This window comes from Rattus rattus, chromosome 11 (assembly GCF_011064425.1).
Source record: "Rattus rattus isolate New Zealand chromosome 11, Rrattus_CSIRO_v1, whole genome shotgun sequence".
Lineage (NCBI taxonomy): Eukaryota > Metazoa > Chordata > Mammalia > Rodentia > Muridae > Rattus > Rattus rattus.
This window is the reverse complement of record NC_046164.1, coordinates 11,961,991-11,976,697: the sequence shown is the minus strand read 5'-3', so window position 1 is coordinate 11,976,697 and position 14,707 is coordinate 11,961,991. Positions and strand designations below refer to the sequence as shown.

General features: G+C 47.9%; 1 protein-coding gene across 1 annotated transcript in view; it reads right to left on the bottom strand.

The window, feature by feature from the left end:
* Cds1 (CDP-diacylglycerol synthase 1) overlaps window positions 1–14,707 on the bottom strand; it is a 62,594-nt gene that overhangs the window by 27,520 nt on the left and 20,367 nt on the right. The window contains exon 3 of the mRNA XM_032916180.1: window positions 4,953–5,049. Coding sequence (XP_032772071.1) covers window positions 4,953–5,049 — 97 coding nt within the window. The remainder of the gene's footprint in view (window positions 1–4,952; window positions 5,050–14,707) is intronic.

Below are 14,707 nucleotides of genomic sequence, written 5' to 3'. Positions count from 1 at the left end.
ACATCGGTTCCAAGACTCAGTCTGCACAGGGCACAGTGAAAACTTCTGAAGCAAGAAGCGAGAGTGTGCACACAAGAGACCATTCTCCTTCCTCTAGAGTGCACGGCCAAGGGCTTAGGATTATACAATCTTGTACAGAATAACACTTCTATAAGCTTAAAGAGCTTTAAAACTCTTTAAGAAATATCTTGGGATTATATCACATATCGATTTGCAGATTAGAATCTAAATTTTCAAAACTCATGTCCAAAATATGTATTATTTTATTTCTTTTAGTATTTAGTATTAAGTTTGTAGAAATGAGGCAGTGGGTAACTGACACAACTGCACAAGCTTGGGGAACTAAGCAGATGCGCGGGAAGGCCAAAGCCCAGCACTGAGGGAAGGGGGGCAAGACAGGCAGAGCCCAGGCCTCTCGGGTGGCAGCCTCCAGCCTCGGTGAGAGAGCCTGCCTCAAAAGACACCGTGTGGAGGGATGGAAGCAATCGCTCAGCATCACAGGAGAGTGTGCACGCATGAGTACATATGTGTGAATTCACACAAACGCTCACATGCACATACACAGCTGAGGATGGGGGTCGGGGAGAAGGAATGGCTTCTATAAATTAGTCTTCTCAAATCTGCCATTTGGATCTTTTTAAGCTATTCTGTCACCGAATACTTGTCATTGAATGTCCAATCGCATGCTATGAGAAAGCTACACAATAAAGACGTACTGTATCCAAGTCTACGGAGCGCGCTGGTAACAAAAGTCATTCATGCATTGTAAAAACAAAGGCTATTTAGAGGTCATTCTGTGTACATATGAAATAAAAGGTTGTTTTCACAAAACCAGTCACAGACTGGAGACAATGTTCGGTGTCAAGACAACATGGCAAGCTACACCGTTTACAGAACAAAGAGCATTTAAAACACCAAGGGCCGTGATGCAGTCTCCACGAACACTCAGTCAGCACTGCACGCTGCTCTACTGAGGAGAGAGGGCTTTATCTAACAGCTTATGTTATCTGTATGATGATCCTTATGGCTTACAAGGGGAATACAAAATGTCTGGGGAAATCAAAACAAGGAATTCAAAACACCAGAGGCAAAATCTTTAAAATATAATTATATTACTAAGGACTAGGAGGTTGCAAAGGAATTGATACCCTGTACCATTGATATTGGTAGCAATAAACATTGAACGAGTTCATTGACACAATTGATGCATTAAGAGCCTTAAAAACAACAGCTAATTCTGTAGAAGCCTACGTGTCCAGTCACTGAGGACGCCTGGAAGCGAGGCAGTACATGTGCTCTCAGAGCGCATGTGATAAGCACAAAACGCTAATGCCACGTGAAAATAACCATGTGCCCCTGTGGCGGGGGACCAGCAGTCATGCCTGCAGAGGACTGGGGCATGTCAGCCAACAGACGGGGGCATGTTATGGTATGTGCAAGAACTTCTGTGCCGTCAGAATGTGCAAACAGAGCTACATCAGGGAGGGATGTCGGGAGGAAGTGCCTGAGTATCTGTCCACACAGGGAGTGAGCATGGACTGGAGTGGTGGCAAAGCAGAGACAGTAATGCAGGCTTCATGACATGACAGGGCCACACCAGCAGAGGGTGCCGCACAGGGGACACTGGGAGACTGGATTCTGTCAAGAAGGAAACAGGGAATGTGCCACCTGACAAAAACGGCATAAAAGGATTTACTTCAAACGTTTTAATTCAGAGTTTTGGGGGGATCTGTGCTGAGACAGAACATCACAGTAGGAGGGAGGGCACAGAGGAGGCCAGGACGCACAGATCAGGACGAGCCCACGACAAGATACAGCCCCCAAACCACACCCTCTGATCTACTTCCTCCAACCAGCCTCACTGTTCAACTTCCACACCTCCCAGTAAGATGGAGTCGCTGATTAGGTCAGACCCTGTGACCTAGCATCTCTCTCTCAGTGCCTACACTCACCAGGGGGAACCAAGCCTTCACTGACGAGCCTTTTCAGGGGGCACTCGTCACACCATGAGCCGAGGGGCTAAGGATAAGGAGGAAACAGAGAGGAGTCAGGACAGCCTGGACAACAGATTCACGCAGGACTGCCGCCAGGCAGAACACAGGTTCTGGACATGTTGAATGTCATCAACATAGCAAACAAGAAAGGCTATTTTTAATTTTAGAAATCTATTCTAAGAACATAATCTGATTTAAGAAATCAGAATTTTTTGTGCTGGAGTATGTTCAAGATAGTGTTACTCATTAAAGAAACAGAACAAAACCTCAACGTTTAAGAATAGCACCGTGACTTAAATAGCACAAGGCTTCACATACCATTAGAGAGCAGAGTCTACCACAGTTGGTGAGAGAGACTGTACGATACCAGACTCTGAAAAGTAGGGCCTTGAAAAACTTACTTTGAAAAACAGAGCACAGAATTTTAGTTATAGTAGTGTTGCAGCAGTGATTTTTAAAGCAAAAGAGAGATACCCAGGGGCAGCGAGGTTTGGGTCTGGGCATTGATGGCAGACTTGGAGTAACTGTGAGAATGTCCGATCTGTTTCCATCCTCACAAGGGAAAAGCTAAGGACAATCAAAGTGAACCCTGTAGTATGAATTAACAACTATTATAGAGGGCGAGGAAACCTCTTACCATACCTTCTCTATGACTCCTGTGCCTTTAGCTCACAGTGTGTGCAGTAATGACATCACTAGAAAGCTGGTGTCTGTGAGGACAACAAGCCAAGACTATAACCCGGGACAGAGGGACACTCTGTGTGAACTAAGATGTGTCCTGCGGCAGCCAGCATTCCCTCAAGTGAAGGCTTAAAGAAATGCATCATCTTCTTTCTCTCTTGAGTTGTTTGGTTTTGAGATAAGGTCTTTCTGCAGACTGCCCCAGAACTCCTTCACGCCCCAGACTAGCTTCCCAGTTTGACCCTCCCCCTTCTGCTGGAACAATGGGTGTGTTACCCCACCATGCTTGTTTAGAAAGGATGGGACAAGCTAAGGCATGGCAGGGATAGGTAAACTGCTCAAAACAGACCCAGAAAGTGCGGGAGGAGAAACAGAAATAAGGCTGCAAGCTCATACCGTAATTCCACCTGAGCACTGTCTGTCTGAGCATCTCTATTCTCCCAATATGAATATGCAAAATTCCATGTGCATGCACGTCCATGAAGTCAAACAGTCGAAGCTCACATATTCTTCAACCGAATCTTTACCATTCCTATCTTTTTCCACTGACTTACCTCGCCAAGCAATCAAGTAACTTGGAAAGAAACAACCTTTATTTTCCTTTCATAGCAGTAAAAGTAAAGAAGTCCTAAGCATTTTAGGAAGATTCATGACTCTCTTTTACAAGACGAAACCCAACTTAGCATGGTGGCACACGCCTGCACTTCTGGCATTGTGGACAGACGCTGAAGCAGTAGGATTGCAAGTTCGTGGCCCGCCCTGCCTACAGGGCAAGTTCTAGGCCAGCTTAGGCAATAACAGTGAGACCCTGCCTTTACAGCAGTCAGGATCCAGATCTAAACCTGATCCGAACGCTGTCCTGAAAGAGTAATCCGGCCCTGAGCTGATGACATTTTTTGTGTGGCTAGTTTTACATTCAAATGTATTTTTAATAAAAGAAAAACTACATCATGTTGCTGGTGATGACATCAGTAATCAAGAAGACAGAGCGCTGGGCATGAGAGACAGACGGGTAAATGCATTCGAAAGCTTTAAGAGGCAGGAGATTGGGAAGGTGCATACAGGGAGGGGCTGAACGAACTGAGACAGATAAGCAGTAGGGACTCAGGGAGAGCAGGCACAACCCGTGTGCACAGGGAGAGCAGGGGCCACAGTAGTAGCAGTGGGGACTGGTCAGGACAGAGTACAGTTTTACCCAGAGAGCCTTCTCACCTTCCCAGGTTACCCTCATAGTAAGGAGGGACACCCACCGTGTGCCCCCTCCCCCTGAGAATGCTTGTCACTATTCACTGCTAAGCCATGCTGGCAATGCTTGGGAACCCTGATAAATCTGTTCAACTAATGGGTTCCTCCTGGCTCCCACTACTGGGGATCACGTGTACTCCCATCTCCTCCCTTCTCCTCCTTGACTCCTGTTTAACCTTCAGACGGAAGCTCCCATGTTGCACAATGCTCCAGAAAGTTCTTCCTGCTCCCAGAGTACCAGCCTTTATTTACGACACTGCAGTCTGTGGTGAGAAGCAGCTAAGCCGGTCTTTACAGTGTACACAGCAAGCTCCACCAAAGCAGCCTGGGATGTTTTCCTCAGCGCCACCGTCAGCATACCCGGGTGCTACTGTAATGCTTGGCACACACCATCACCTTGGAGGCATTTATCAAACCATGAAGTAAGAGCCTAAGTTGTCCGCCTGCCTTCATGACTTGTTTGGCTTCCCATGCACACCTCAATCTCCTAGGTCAGCTCAGATCCTGTGCTGAGGTACTGCTCTCTCATCAACCCCTGCCTTGCTTTCTCTGTGTAACCCTCAAACTTGGGCATCACCTCTCTGCACGCCCTTCCTTCCCCCTGTCTCACCGGATAACACGCCTCTCTACCCTTCTGCTTAACACTGTCTGCCACACGACATATCACCATTTACCTAATACCAGACACTCATCTGACTAACTCAAAGTTCCTGCTGCTACACTAAGTCACTTGCAGTCAGGGACCTAGTCATAGGTAAACACATGCAAGTGGTATGTTCAATGCTCTGCACAATACTGGATCCATAGATGCCTACATATAAAAGTGCTCTTGGTCTCTGGTGAATGGGCACAGAGAGGAACCATTTTGCAAACAGTAAAGATGAGTCTAGGTCATTTCATGAACTAGAAAATGCTTAAAGGCACTGAGTTTGCTGTTGCCAATCCTTGGGTTACCTGATGACACTCTCAGAATGCATCTAAGGTACATACACACTAAAAACCAAGGCACTCAGGAAGACGCCAATCACTTACCAGAAGCATCAGCATGAAGGACCCCATATAGATGATCAGGAAAAAGAGGGAGATCATGGTCAGGGTGAGGATCCCACGAATCCACCAGTTCTTCCATCTACAGAGAAGGTGTAAAGTCAGCACTTAATAACATGATTTTAACGTTTCAGTGTGTGTGGTTTCACTACTGAATTTCCAGAGTTAGTAACTTTTTCTAACCGTTCTTTAAGAAGATCTTACTTCATTTTCTGTAACAACAAGCAAACGGCAGTCACTCGCTGACAGTTAAAGAAAGTGATTGTTATTAACTGTGAGTGAGGGTAAGTCATGAGCACACAGAGTTAGGTCAGTCTGGATGAGGGAATGGGCGTCCCAACAAGGACCTTGTGAGGAGGAGGAGGAGCCTAGAGAGTCGGGGAAGGGAGGAAGCTCAGACAGTGGAGTGGTGACAAAAACTCACCCATTTAAGGAGGTGGTGCTGCCAGCAGACCCGCCATGCAGAAACTCCTATTTGTCTCCTAGGGCAGGCATCCCAGCAGGCACTAAGCCCCCTTCCACTCGGCTGTAGATTGGTCTCCCCCAGACCTCCACTTTAAGACTGAGATGCCCAACAACGCCATCCTCTCATGCTGCACCCGACAAGAAAGCCCTCTGAGGGGCCTCACGCTCACCCTTATTTGCTCATGCCATGAGCATGCAGACAGGCACCACACAGAAACCAGCAATGATTCAAGTGCATGGACTGTTGCTTGTAAATCATGCTACAGCCCCTGAGGCTGGGTTCAGTGTCACATACTGCTAGCCCAGGCTATGTGAGATACAGTGCCAGGAAGGTCACTTACACCAAGAGGACGATGCTGGCCTTTGCAGCACCAAGACCCTGTCACAGATTCTGAAAACATCTGTATGTGGGTCATTCCGGGTCCAGACTCTGAGGCTTTTCTTTAAGATTTACTGATTTTTGCCACATATGCTTTAGGCTCCACCCAGTCTGAGGCACCCACGCATATCCAACCTCTTCTGCCATGTTCCCTGAGTCCATGCATCCGCCATGAGCTTCTCAAGCATGAAAGTCCAAGGTCCACACCCGTGCTGTGGCTTATGTGCATGTACGTACACTGATTATACATTTTAAAATAAATCTTTAAAAAGTTGTCACTGCAAACAAAATATCTGTCAAAAAGCAAATGTGGGGGACAGTGTGGTGTGGGGTAGGGAGGGGGAGCAAGGGCATGGCGTGGGGGGCAGTGACAGCCTGATCCACGTCACCAAGCAGCAAGTGGAGTGCCAGTGCCCTGCAGATGTCTCCCTTTCTCTCAGTCCAGAACAGCAGCCCACGGGAAGGGAGGGGGCTGCCACTCACACTCAGGGCAGACTCCCCACTCCACCCACCATGCCGTGACCACACAGACACACACTGGGGCGTGTGCAAAGTCAATCAAAACCGACAATCCAAATTAACCAGCATGTGTGACTTCTGTCAATTCCAATCACAACATTTAACCTGTATTTCGAGAGATTTGACTCAGTTTAGCCTGGTTCATGTATCTCATTCTAGACACAGGTTTTTCCCTTTTTACCACAGAGATGGTGCTGACTTTACCTGCTCATCAGATGCTGACTATGCTCCTTGCTCTCAGACGCTCTCCTACACTATGTGGCTCATTTTATTTTTTATACACATAAAAAAAAAGGAATCAATCCTAAGTATAGCACTTGTGTGTCTGTGTGAGTGTCCATGTGTCTGTGTGGGCAGGCATGTGTGTGCATGTGTGTGTGTGTGCATGTGTGTGTGTGTGCGTGTGTGTGTGTATGTACTAGGTAAGCACTCCACCTCTGAGCCACACCCTCACCCCACCCTGCATAGCTCAGACACTTCTTTTGCCAATGACCCTTTCATGCCATTTCTGTACTCAAGGATCCAAAATGTCAACATTAAACCCAACAGCTTTTTTGCTCACTTCCCCGGTTTTCCTGAAGCGCTCGCACTGAGTTCCTCCCTCCGTGTGTCCCCCTACTGTTCAGTAAACTATGTAGAATTGTGATTTCTTTGCATCAGACTTTGGACTTCAGGCCTGAAGAGTCAAACACACAGCTGAACGGCTGTTTGGTTTTAAAGACGGAACTCTGCGGATTACTGACTGGATTAGGAAGCTGGGCTGAGTCATAAAGCGAGGCAGAGGTAAATAAAGAGCCATAAGCCAGCCACTGATGGTAATCCTGCCCCGGCTGACTGGGACCTGGAGAAGAACGCGCGGCCAGCCAGTGCCATCACAAGCCAGGTCCTGGTGGGGGCTGCCACCATCCAGACACTGCCCATGTCTGGTTCTGAGCTGGAGAGAAATGTTCTCCGCAGCTGCTGAGAACCAGAAATGTTAAGCAGGAATCTGCTCTTCTCAGAATTACAGACACTACAAACCCAGGCCCCCACGGAACATGCTCTAGTTAGTTACCTTAAAGTAAAAAAAAGTTATTAGCCTCCAAATTAATGGGTATCACTGTGGCCTGCGCATGCTTATGCAAAGATATACTCTATTCTCACCCTCGTCCCCTCTGCCCCTGCCCTGCTCTGCAGGCTCACCCCTTCTTTTCCACCAAAACACTCCCTTCCTCCTCCCAGGGCCTGTGGGCTCCTCCTGCTGCTCCACTACCTCACCCCTCACCCCTCCTCCCCCTCTCTCACAGTCTCTGTGTACACGCACACACAGAGACATACATACACGCATGTGCCCGCTCTCGAATCCACAAATTTAAAGCTAGACTCCATACTATGCTGAGTCTGGCTAATCTCGTTTAATGCGGTGATCTCGGAGGATGTGCACCTCACCTTCCTGCTACATTTATCTGTTGAGGACATCCCTGTCCGGGCCTCTGTGGACCGTGAGCAACGGCATCCACAAGGAAGCAACTCTGTGCGCTGACTGGGAGTCCTGCAAGTCCGCGCCCAGAGCGGCAGCGGTGGGCCACACTCTAGTCACGTGGGTATGTATGTGGGTGCCAGCATGTGTGAGTACAGAGGACCGGACCCCCGGAGCTGGAGTTACAGGAGGCTGTGAGCTGCCCACACCCTGCTGAGAAAAAGAGCTGTAAGCTGCTCTCTCTCCAGCCTCTCTTTAGGAAAGACTGCAACACTGCATTCATTTTGTGAATTCATTTTTGTGCACGGGTAAAATGGGTCTCTTTTCAGAGAAGGGAAGAGAGAATACCTCACTGTAAGTACAGGATTTGAAGGAAGCATAGCAGGGATGAGGCACTCCAGTCAGTTCCTGAGACTTACCTTCTACCCCTGGGGGAACCAAGTACAACAGTTATAGGCTTTATGCTCTGGGAGTCTCTTGGACAGCCTGGCCAACCCCAAAGAGGGATTCTCGTGTCTGGGACTGGGGTGTTTGTTAGGTGGCCTTTCTCTCTTAGAGGAAGCTCCATCAGCCCAGATGAGAAAAGTTCATTAAAACTATTTATGCGAATGTATACACAGGATGACATATATAATATGTTTGGGGATTTTTGTTTTTATTTTTTGGTTATTAGTTAATAGTATGATACCGGTGGCTTTTCAAACATCTTGTTATTTTACCTACCTCTTCTCCTTCCCCGTCCCTACTGCCCCTCCACCTTCTATAGCCCCTCCCCTTCCCATAGCCCTTTCCCTTCCTACAGCCCCGCCCCTTCCCTATGAACCCTCCCTCTTTCTACAGACCCTCCCTCTTTCTACAGACCCTCCCTTTCTCTATAGACCCATCCCTTCCTACAGACCCTCTCCTTCCTACAGCCCCTCCCCTCCCCTAACCACCTCCCCCTTTCCTACAGCCCCTCCCCTCCCCTAACCACCTCCCCCTTTCTACAGACCCTCCCTTTCTCTACAGCCCCTCCCTTTCTCTACAGCCCCTCCCCTTCCCTAACCACCTCCCCTTTCTACAGCCCATCCCTTTCTCTACAGACCCATCCCTTCCTACAGACCCTCCCCATTTCCCGTTTCCCTAACTGTCCACTTGTATCTCACTATTCCTTAACCCTGCATGGCAAGTGCCTCACCACTGAGTCATCTTTCCAGCCCTACTGTGGAAAGTTCTGATGAGGATTTCTGTGTCAACATTCCTCCAGAGAATGTGGCCCCCAGTTTTCTCTGCTACGTTTTTACCTCATTTGGGTTGGTATAACCACAGAGTGACTTTGTCAGTGTTCCTTTCCTGAACAGCTGGAGGGTAGTGAATGCCAGTTCTTTAAAAGTTTGGTAGAATTCAGCAGTCAGTATTCAGTCGGGTTTTCTGGAGACTTTAAAAGTCCACTTTAAATGATTTTCATTGAATAGCTTACTGCTCTGTTGTGTCTAAGAATGCACCCATTTCTTGGGATTTTCTAGTTTTCTGAAACACGAGCTTTGAAAGCGTTCCCTCATCACCCTCTTAATTCCACTGGAATCTGATAGATCTTCCCACTTTTACCTCTGATTTTATCCATTTGTGTCCCCGCCCCCAGGCTTCTAAAATCTTGCTTATTGATTTTCAAAGATTCTATACATTTACTTAATTTCCAGTGCACGGATTTCTGCCTGGCCTTTCCTCCTGCATTGGAACTGGCGTGCTCTTGTGTTTCTAAGCACTTGGCATAAGTATCGTTAGGTCTTGTGTATAAACTCTCTTCTTATGACTTCCTCAGCTGTATTCCAAAGTTCTAGTGAGTTCTACTTTCACCGATTGTGGGGCTTTTATATTTCCTCTCTGGTGTTTTTCAGTGAGTCAGCTGGTCATTCAAGGGTGCACTGTTCAGTCCCCCAGTGATAGCAGCTTATAAACTTTCTTTTGGCATTCCACTGTGATCTGATGAGATACAAAAATTATTTAAGTTTTTGGCATTGTAAAAGGCTTGCCCTGTGATATAGAGTTGTGTTGTGCTCTTAAGGAGAGTCTTAGACGTCTGTGGATACTGTGTATCCATGTCTCTTGCGTGGACTGCTCTGTAAGTATCCTGTAAGTCTGTCTGATATGGTGTCTGTCTGATATGGTGTAGCTTTACTGTGATGCTCTCTGCTGACTTTTAGCTTCGATGGGCTACCTAAAGATGAGGAAGGGTTATTAAAGTCATATAGATTATGGTACCAGGACTTGCCTGACCTTTAATGCCAATTATTCTTTATGAAATTAGGAGCCTCAATGCACACACACACACACACACACACACACACACACACACACACGCACACACACAGCGTACTCACACAATTTGTTACATCTTCTTGCTGAGTTGTTCCGTTTATTAGTACACACTTAGAGCTACGCCCACTGGTTTCCTTCCACTGACCTGGCAGACCTCCACCCTTTGCTCTTGGTCTGTGGTCATCTCTGTGGAGCCAGCTGTGTTTCTTGCAGATGAGATAGTTGATCTGGTTACTTTGTTTCCTTTTTACTGCGGCTAGCCATTCTGCTTCTCTTAACTGGAGAGCTGAAATGCCTTACATGTAACCTTATTACTGAGGACTGTTCGCTAAGTCTGACAACCTCAGCGCCTAGATTGCTTGCCCCTGAGTGGTTTGTTCTTTCCTTTCCCCACTACTAATACAGGCAGGCCTTGTGTGGCTGTGTTGGACATAACAGATTCCCTTTGCTGGCTTCTCCTTTCACAGTTTATGCCTTTCCGTGACCTTGTGGTTGAGGCTGTCTTTGTTCCTCTTTACAGCGCTGGCCCGGGTCATCAACTGCCTTAGTCCTGCCATGTTCTTGTTTCTTTTTCAGTTAAAAGGCGCCTTTGGTGAACACAGCAACCTTGCTTAACCGTTATTCACTTCTGGGTTTTGAAATATATCCTTTCCTCCTCCTCTGGCCTGTAGATGGCTCATACCTGATATTGTTTTATAAGCTTAACTTTTCCAAGCTGCTAATTTTCCTTTATAATTTTTAATATTTTAAAAAATTTGTTTTTATATTCTGACCATAATACATCATGGAGAGGTTCTTCTCTGGGATGTCCATTCCCATAGATTTGGGGTTTTCTCTGCTGTGGCATCCATCTCGGCTCCTTCTCCCGTCCCGTGTACTCTTAGGCCTGACTTTTGTGTGTGGCAGAGGTGCAGGCCATGGTGCCTGCGGTATCTGGTGTCTCGCCTCTGCTGCTGCCTGAGTGTGGACCCTCCTTGCCCTTCCCTTGCATCCCTGGTGCCCTTCCTTCCCTTTTGGTTGAGTCTATAGAGAACGCTTTCCACCGTGGCTATTTGCTCCGTCACGTTTTTCATTCCTAAAATCCCCCCACCCCCAAGACTTCCGTTTGCCCGCTGACTCTTCCTCTTAGCTTTCTTTTCCATGTCTGCCAAGGTCACTGGTCACTTTTACAGTCATGGAAAGCCTCCTGCAGCAGGTTTAAGGTCTTCGGAACCTTCCGATCCAGTAGCTGAGGCATTCCGAGCCTTCAGAGAAGCCACGGTGCCTTGTATCTTATTATTTCTTTTATTTCCATATCACTGCACACATCTGTTGGTCTGGATGGATACTCTTACCGCACAGCCTATTCTTGGGGCTCAATCCCCAGCATCATACAGTGAGGACAAAACCCATGTGTGCAGTGAGTGCCCCGCTCCCTCCCACCAACACCGGCCTGCACTGCACCCCCTGCCCCTCCCCTTTCTCTGCCTCCTCGAATCTGCTTCTCTACACGCTACACGGTCTCTGTGAACTTCCAAAGCTCCTCCCCTGTAAAGCAGAGTGCACGTCTCTTCTTCCCAGGAAAACAGTGGGAGCGTCCAGTCTTGCCCAGAGCTCTCTATTCAGCCACATTTTAACGCATAGCTAATTCTTCTCCCGATAAGATAAAAAAATTAATTTAATTTCTTCATTTTCCAAAAATACGAAATCAGAAGATTAGGTCACATTCGTCTGTTCTGTAATGGAAGTGGCAGTGTCTGTAGTCCACTTTCTGCTGCTGTAATGAACACCTGAAGTTGGCTAATTTATGAAAAACAGAGTTGTCTCTTACAGGCCAGAGTCAAGGTGTGGTATCTGAAGAGATTGCTGCTCCATCCGAAGAGAGGGACGAAGGGAAGCTTCCAGGGAAAGTCACCTTTATGACAAGAGTGCTTGTCACCGCACTGTCGCTCTCACGGGGGCTCATCCAGGCCACACCTCCCAGCCCTGCTCACTAGGGAGCCAGTTTGCCCCTGACAACTTTGGGAAAAACCTGAAACCATGTCATCTATAAACAAACACTGCCTTGCAGAGCTGAGGGACTCAGCTAAACTCAGCACAGTATGGAGGGCTGGCAATCAGTGTGGCCAACGTGGGGTTGGGGGTTGGGTACTGAATCTCCTGGGGTGCGTCTCCCTCAGAGGTGACACACCTGAGGTGCTGCTTCAATCCCTAATATGACCAAGAAAAAAAACACCACCACCACCACAACAAAAGCAACCATCTTAAGTGGTTACGCACTGATTAAATCTCAGTCAGGTTGCTAATGCAACCAGTGAGTCAGTTTTGTTTCGAGCGTTAATGACATGGTTTTTTTCCTGGAGGCACAAGCATCATGAGTCACCAAGAACTTGCGTGGTCATGCAGTTTACTTAAGCCAAGGATGAGGACCCAGAGGGGGCCTGGGGAGCAGGATCTGCCATCTGATGGTGACCGGAGGTTCAGACAAAGTCCATCTACCAGCCTCAGGCAGAGGTGGACAGGAAGTGTGTGGCTTCTCAGAGAGGGGAGATAGCAGGACGGAGTTCAAGGGCACCAGCAGGCTTCGCCTGGGTCTTTCCACGGCTTCTGTTGATCAGCAACACTTGGACCAGACACTCTGCTGTAACATCATCCTTACAGTACCCAGCGGTCCACTGTGCTGTGATGTCATCCCTACAGTACCCAGCTGTCCCTGTGCTGTGATGTCATCCCTACAGTACCCAGCTGTCCCTGTGCTGTGATGTCATCCTTACAGTACCCAGATGTCCACTGTGCTGTGATGTCATCCCTACAGTACCCAGCTGTCCCTGTGCTGTGATGTCATCCTTACAGTACCCAGCGGTCCACTGTGCTGTGATGTCATCCCTACAGTACCCAGCTGTCCCTGTGCTGTGATGTCATCCCTACAGTACCCAGTTGTCCACTGTGCTGTGATGTCATCACTACAGTACCCAGCTGTCCCTGTGCTGTGATGTCATCCCTACAGTACCCAGCCCAGCTGTCCCTGTGCTGTGATGTCATCCCTACAGTACCCAGATGTCCCTGTGCTGTGATGTCATCCTACAGTACCCAGCTGTCCCTGTGCTGTGATGTCATCCCTACAGTACCCAGCTGTCCCTGTGCTGTGATGTCATCCCTACAGTACCCAGATGTCCCTGTGCTGTGATGTCATCCTACAGTACCCAGCTGTCCAAGTCTCTACCCACCACCGGCTGCCAGCAGCACCAACTGCACTGACTCCATATACTGCCATGCATTGCTAGAAGAGGATCGCCTAGCTGATGAGCACACCCCTCGGAACACGCTCACCCTCCCTCCCGGCTGATGGTCACCTCACCCCTCGGAACACACTTGGCTGAGGAACTGGCTGGGGCAACTCCAGTGAATGGAAACCTTCAGGCCTTCCCCAGTGGCAACAGCATATTTCTTTTGTGGGATCACAGAGTAAGGGCTTGGAAGTAAACAGCAACCTAGGCCAAGCAGTTCTACTGTTTAAGAAAAGTATGGTCCACTTTAACAAAATCATGGGTTTCTAGGGACAAGCTACAAAGAAAACGTTTACTATACATGTTTTTCATTGTGAAGGGTAAGAAATCGAATGCACTACCATTTCCACACAGTGGGACACCTCACTGAAGTGCACCTGAGAATACTGAACATGGGGGACATTGCCGCCAACCCCCCCAGAACAGACTAAAGCAGCAAGGCAGAGGGAAAGCCCAAGTTTGCTCACTCCCCTGCAAACACACGATGCACAGCACAGCAGAGAGGGTCTGCGAATGCACACCACCACTACAAATGCATGTTCTGGGCGGTCAGAGCTCCTCCCTGCAGCTCAGACAAGCTTCTGGCAGTGAGGGTTTTAACCCTTTTTCTACAAACGCAAGTCTCCGTGACACAGCCTCTTTCTGGTCTGGGAAGCCACTAAAAGATGACGTCAAAGCGTGTATTGTACAGAAACACTCATGATGAACTCTTTACAGAGCAGCTTCCTGAGACTAAACTGTCAGGCCATCTACTGTTCTGGTTTTCATAAGCAAGTCTCTCATCGGCACTGTTAAAACTTCTTTTCTGGTTTTGAGAGCTACTCCCTCATTACACTGGGGGTGGGGGGGAGGTCTCGCTCACCATGCCCGTCACAGTGCCTAGGCTCACACCATTCCCCTTCGCCTTAGCTTCCTCATTTGCAAACCTGTTATAGGCATAGCCATGTTACAGAGCTGCTATGGGATATCAGTGCGTGCTGAGTGCTGCAGCAATGCTTAGCACACTGTGTGCTTGAGAAACAGCGACTACTGTGTGCTGTTGTTTTATATTAAAGTCATTGACTGACACATGGGAATTCAGCATCGTTATTACTGAGCCTCACAGACATGCACACACACACATGCACACACATGTACATATACATACATACATGTACATATACACACATGCACACACATACCCAAAACATATACACACACAGACACATATGCACACATTCACACACATACACACATGTACATATACACCATGCATATACATACACACATATATACACGTGCACACACATATGCACACATGTACACACACATACACGTATGCATTTATATAACACATGTGTGCATCTCTCTCACA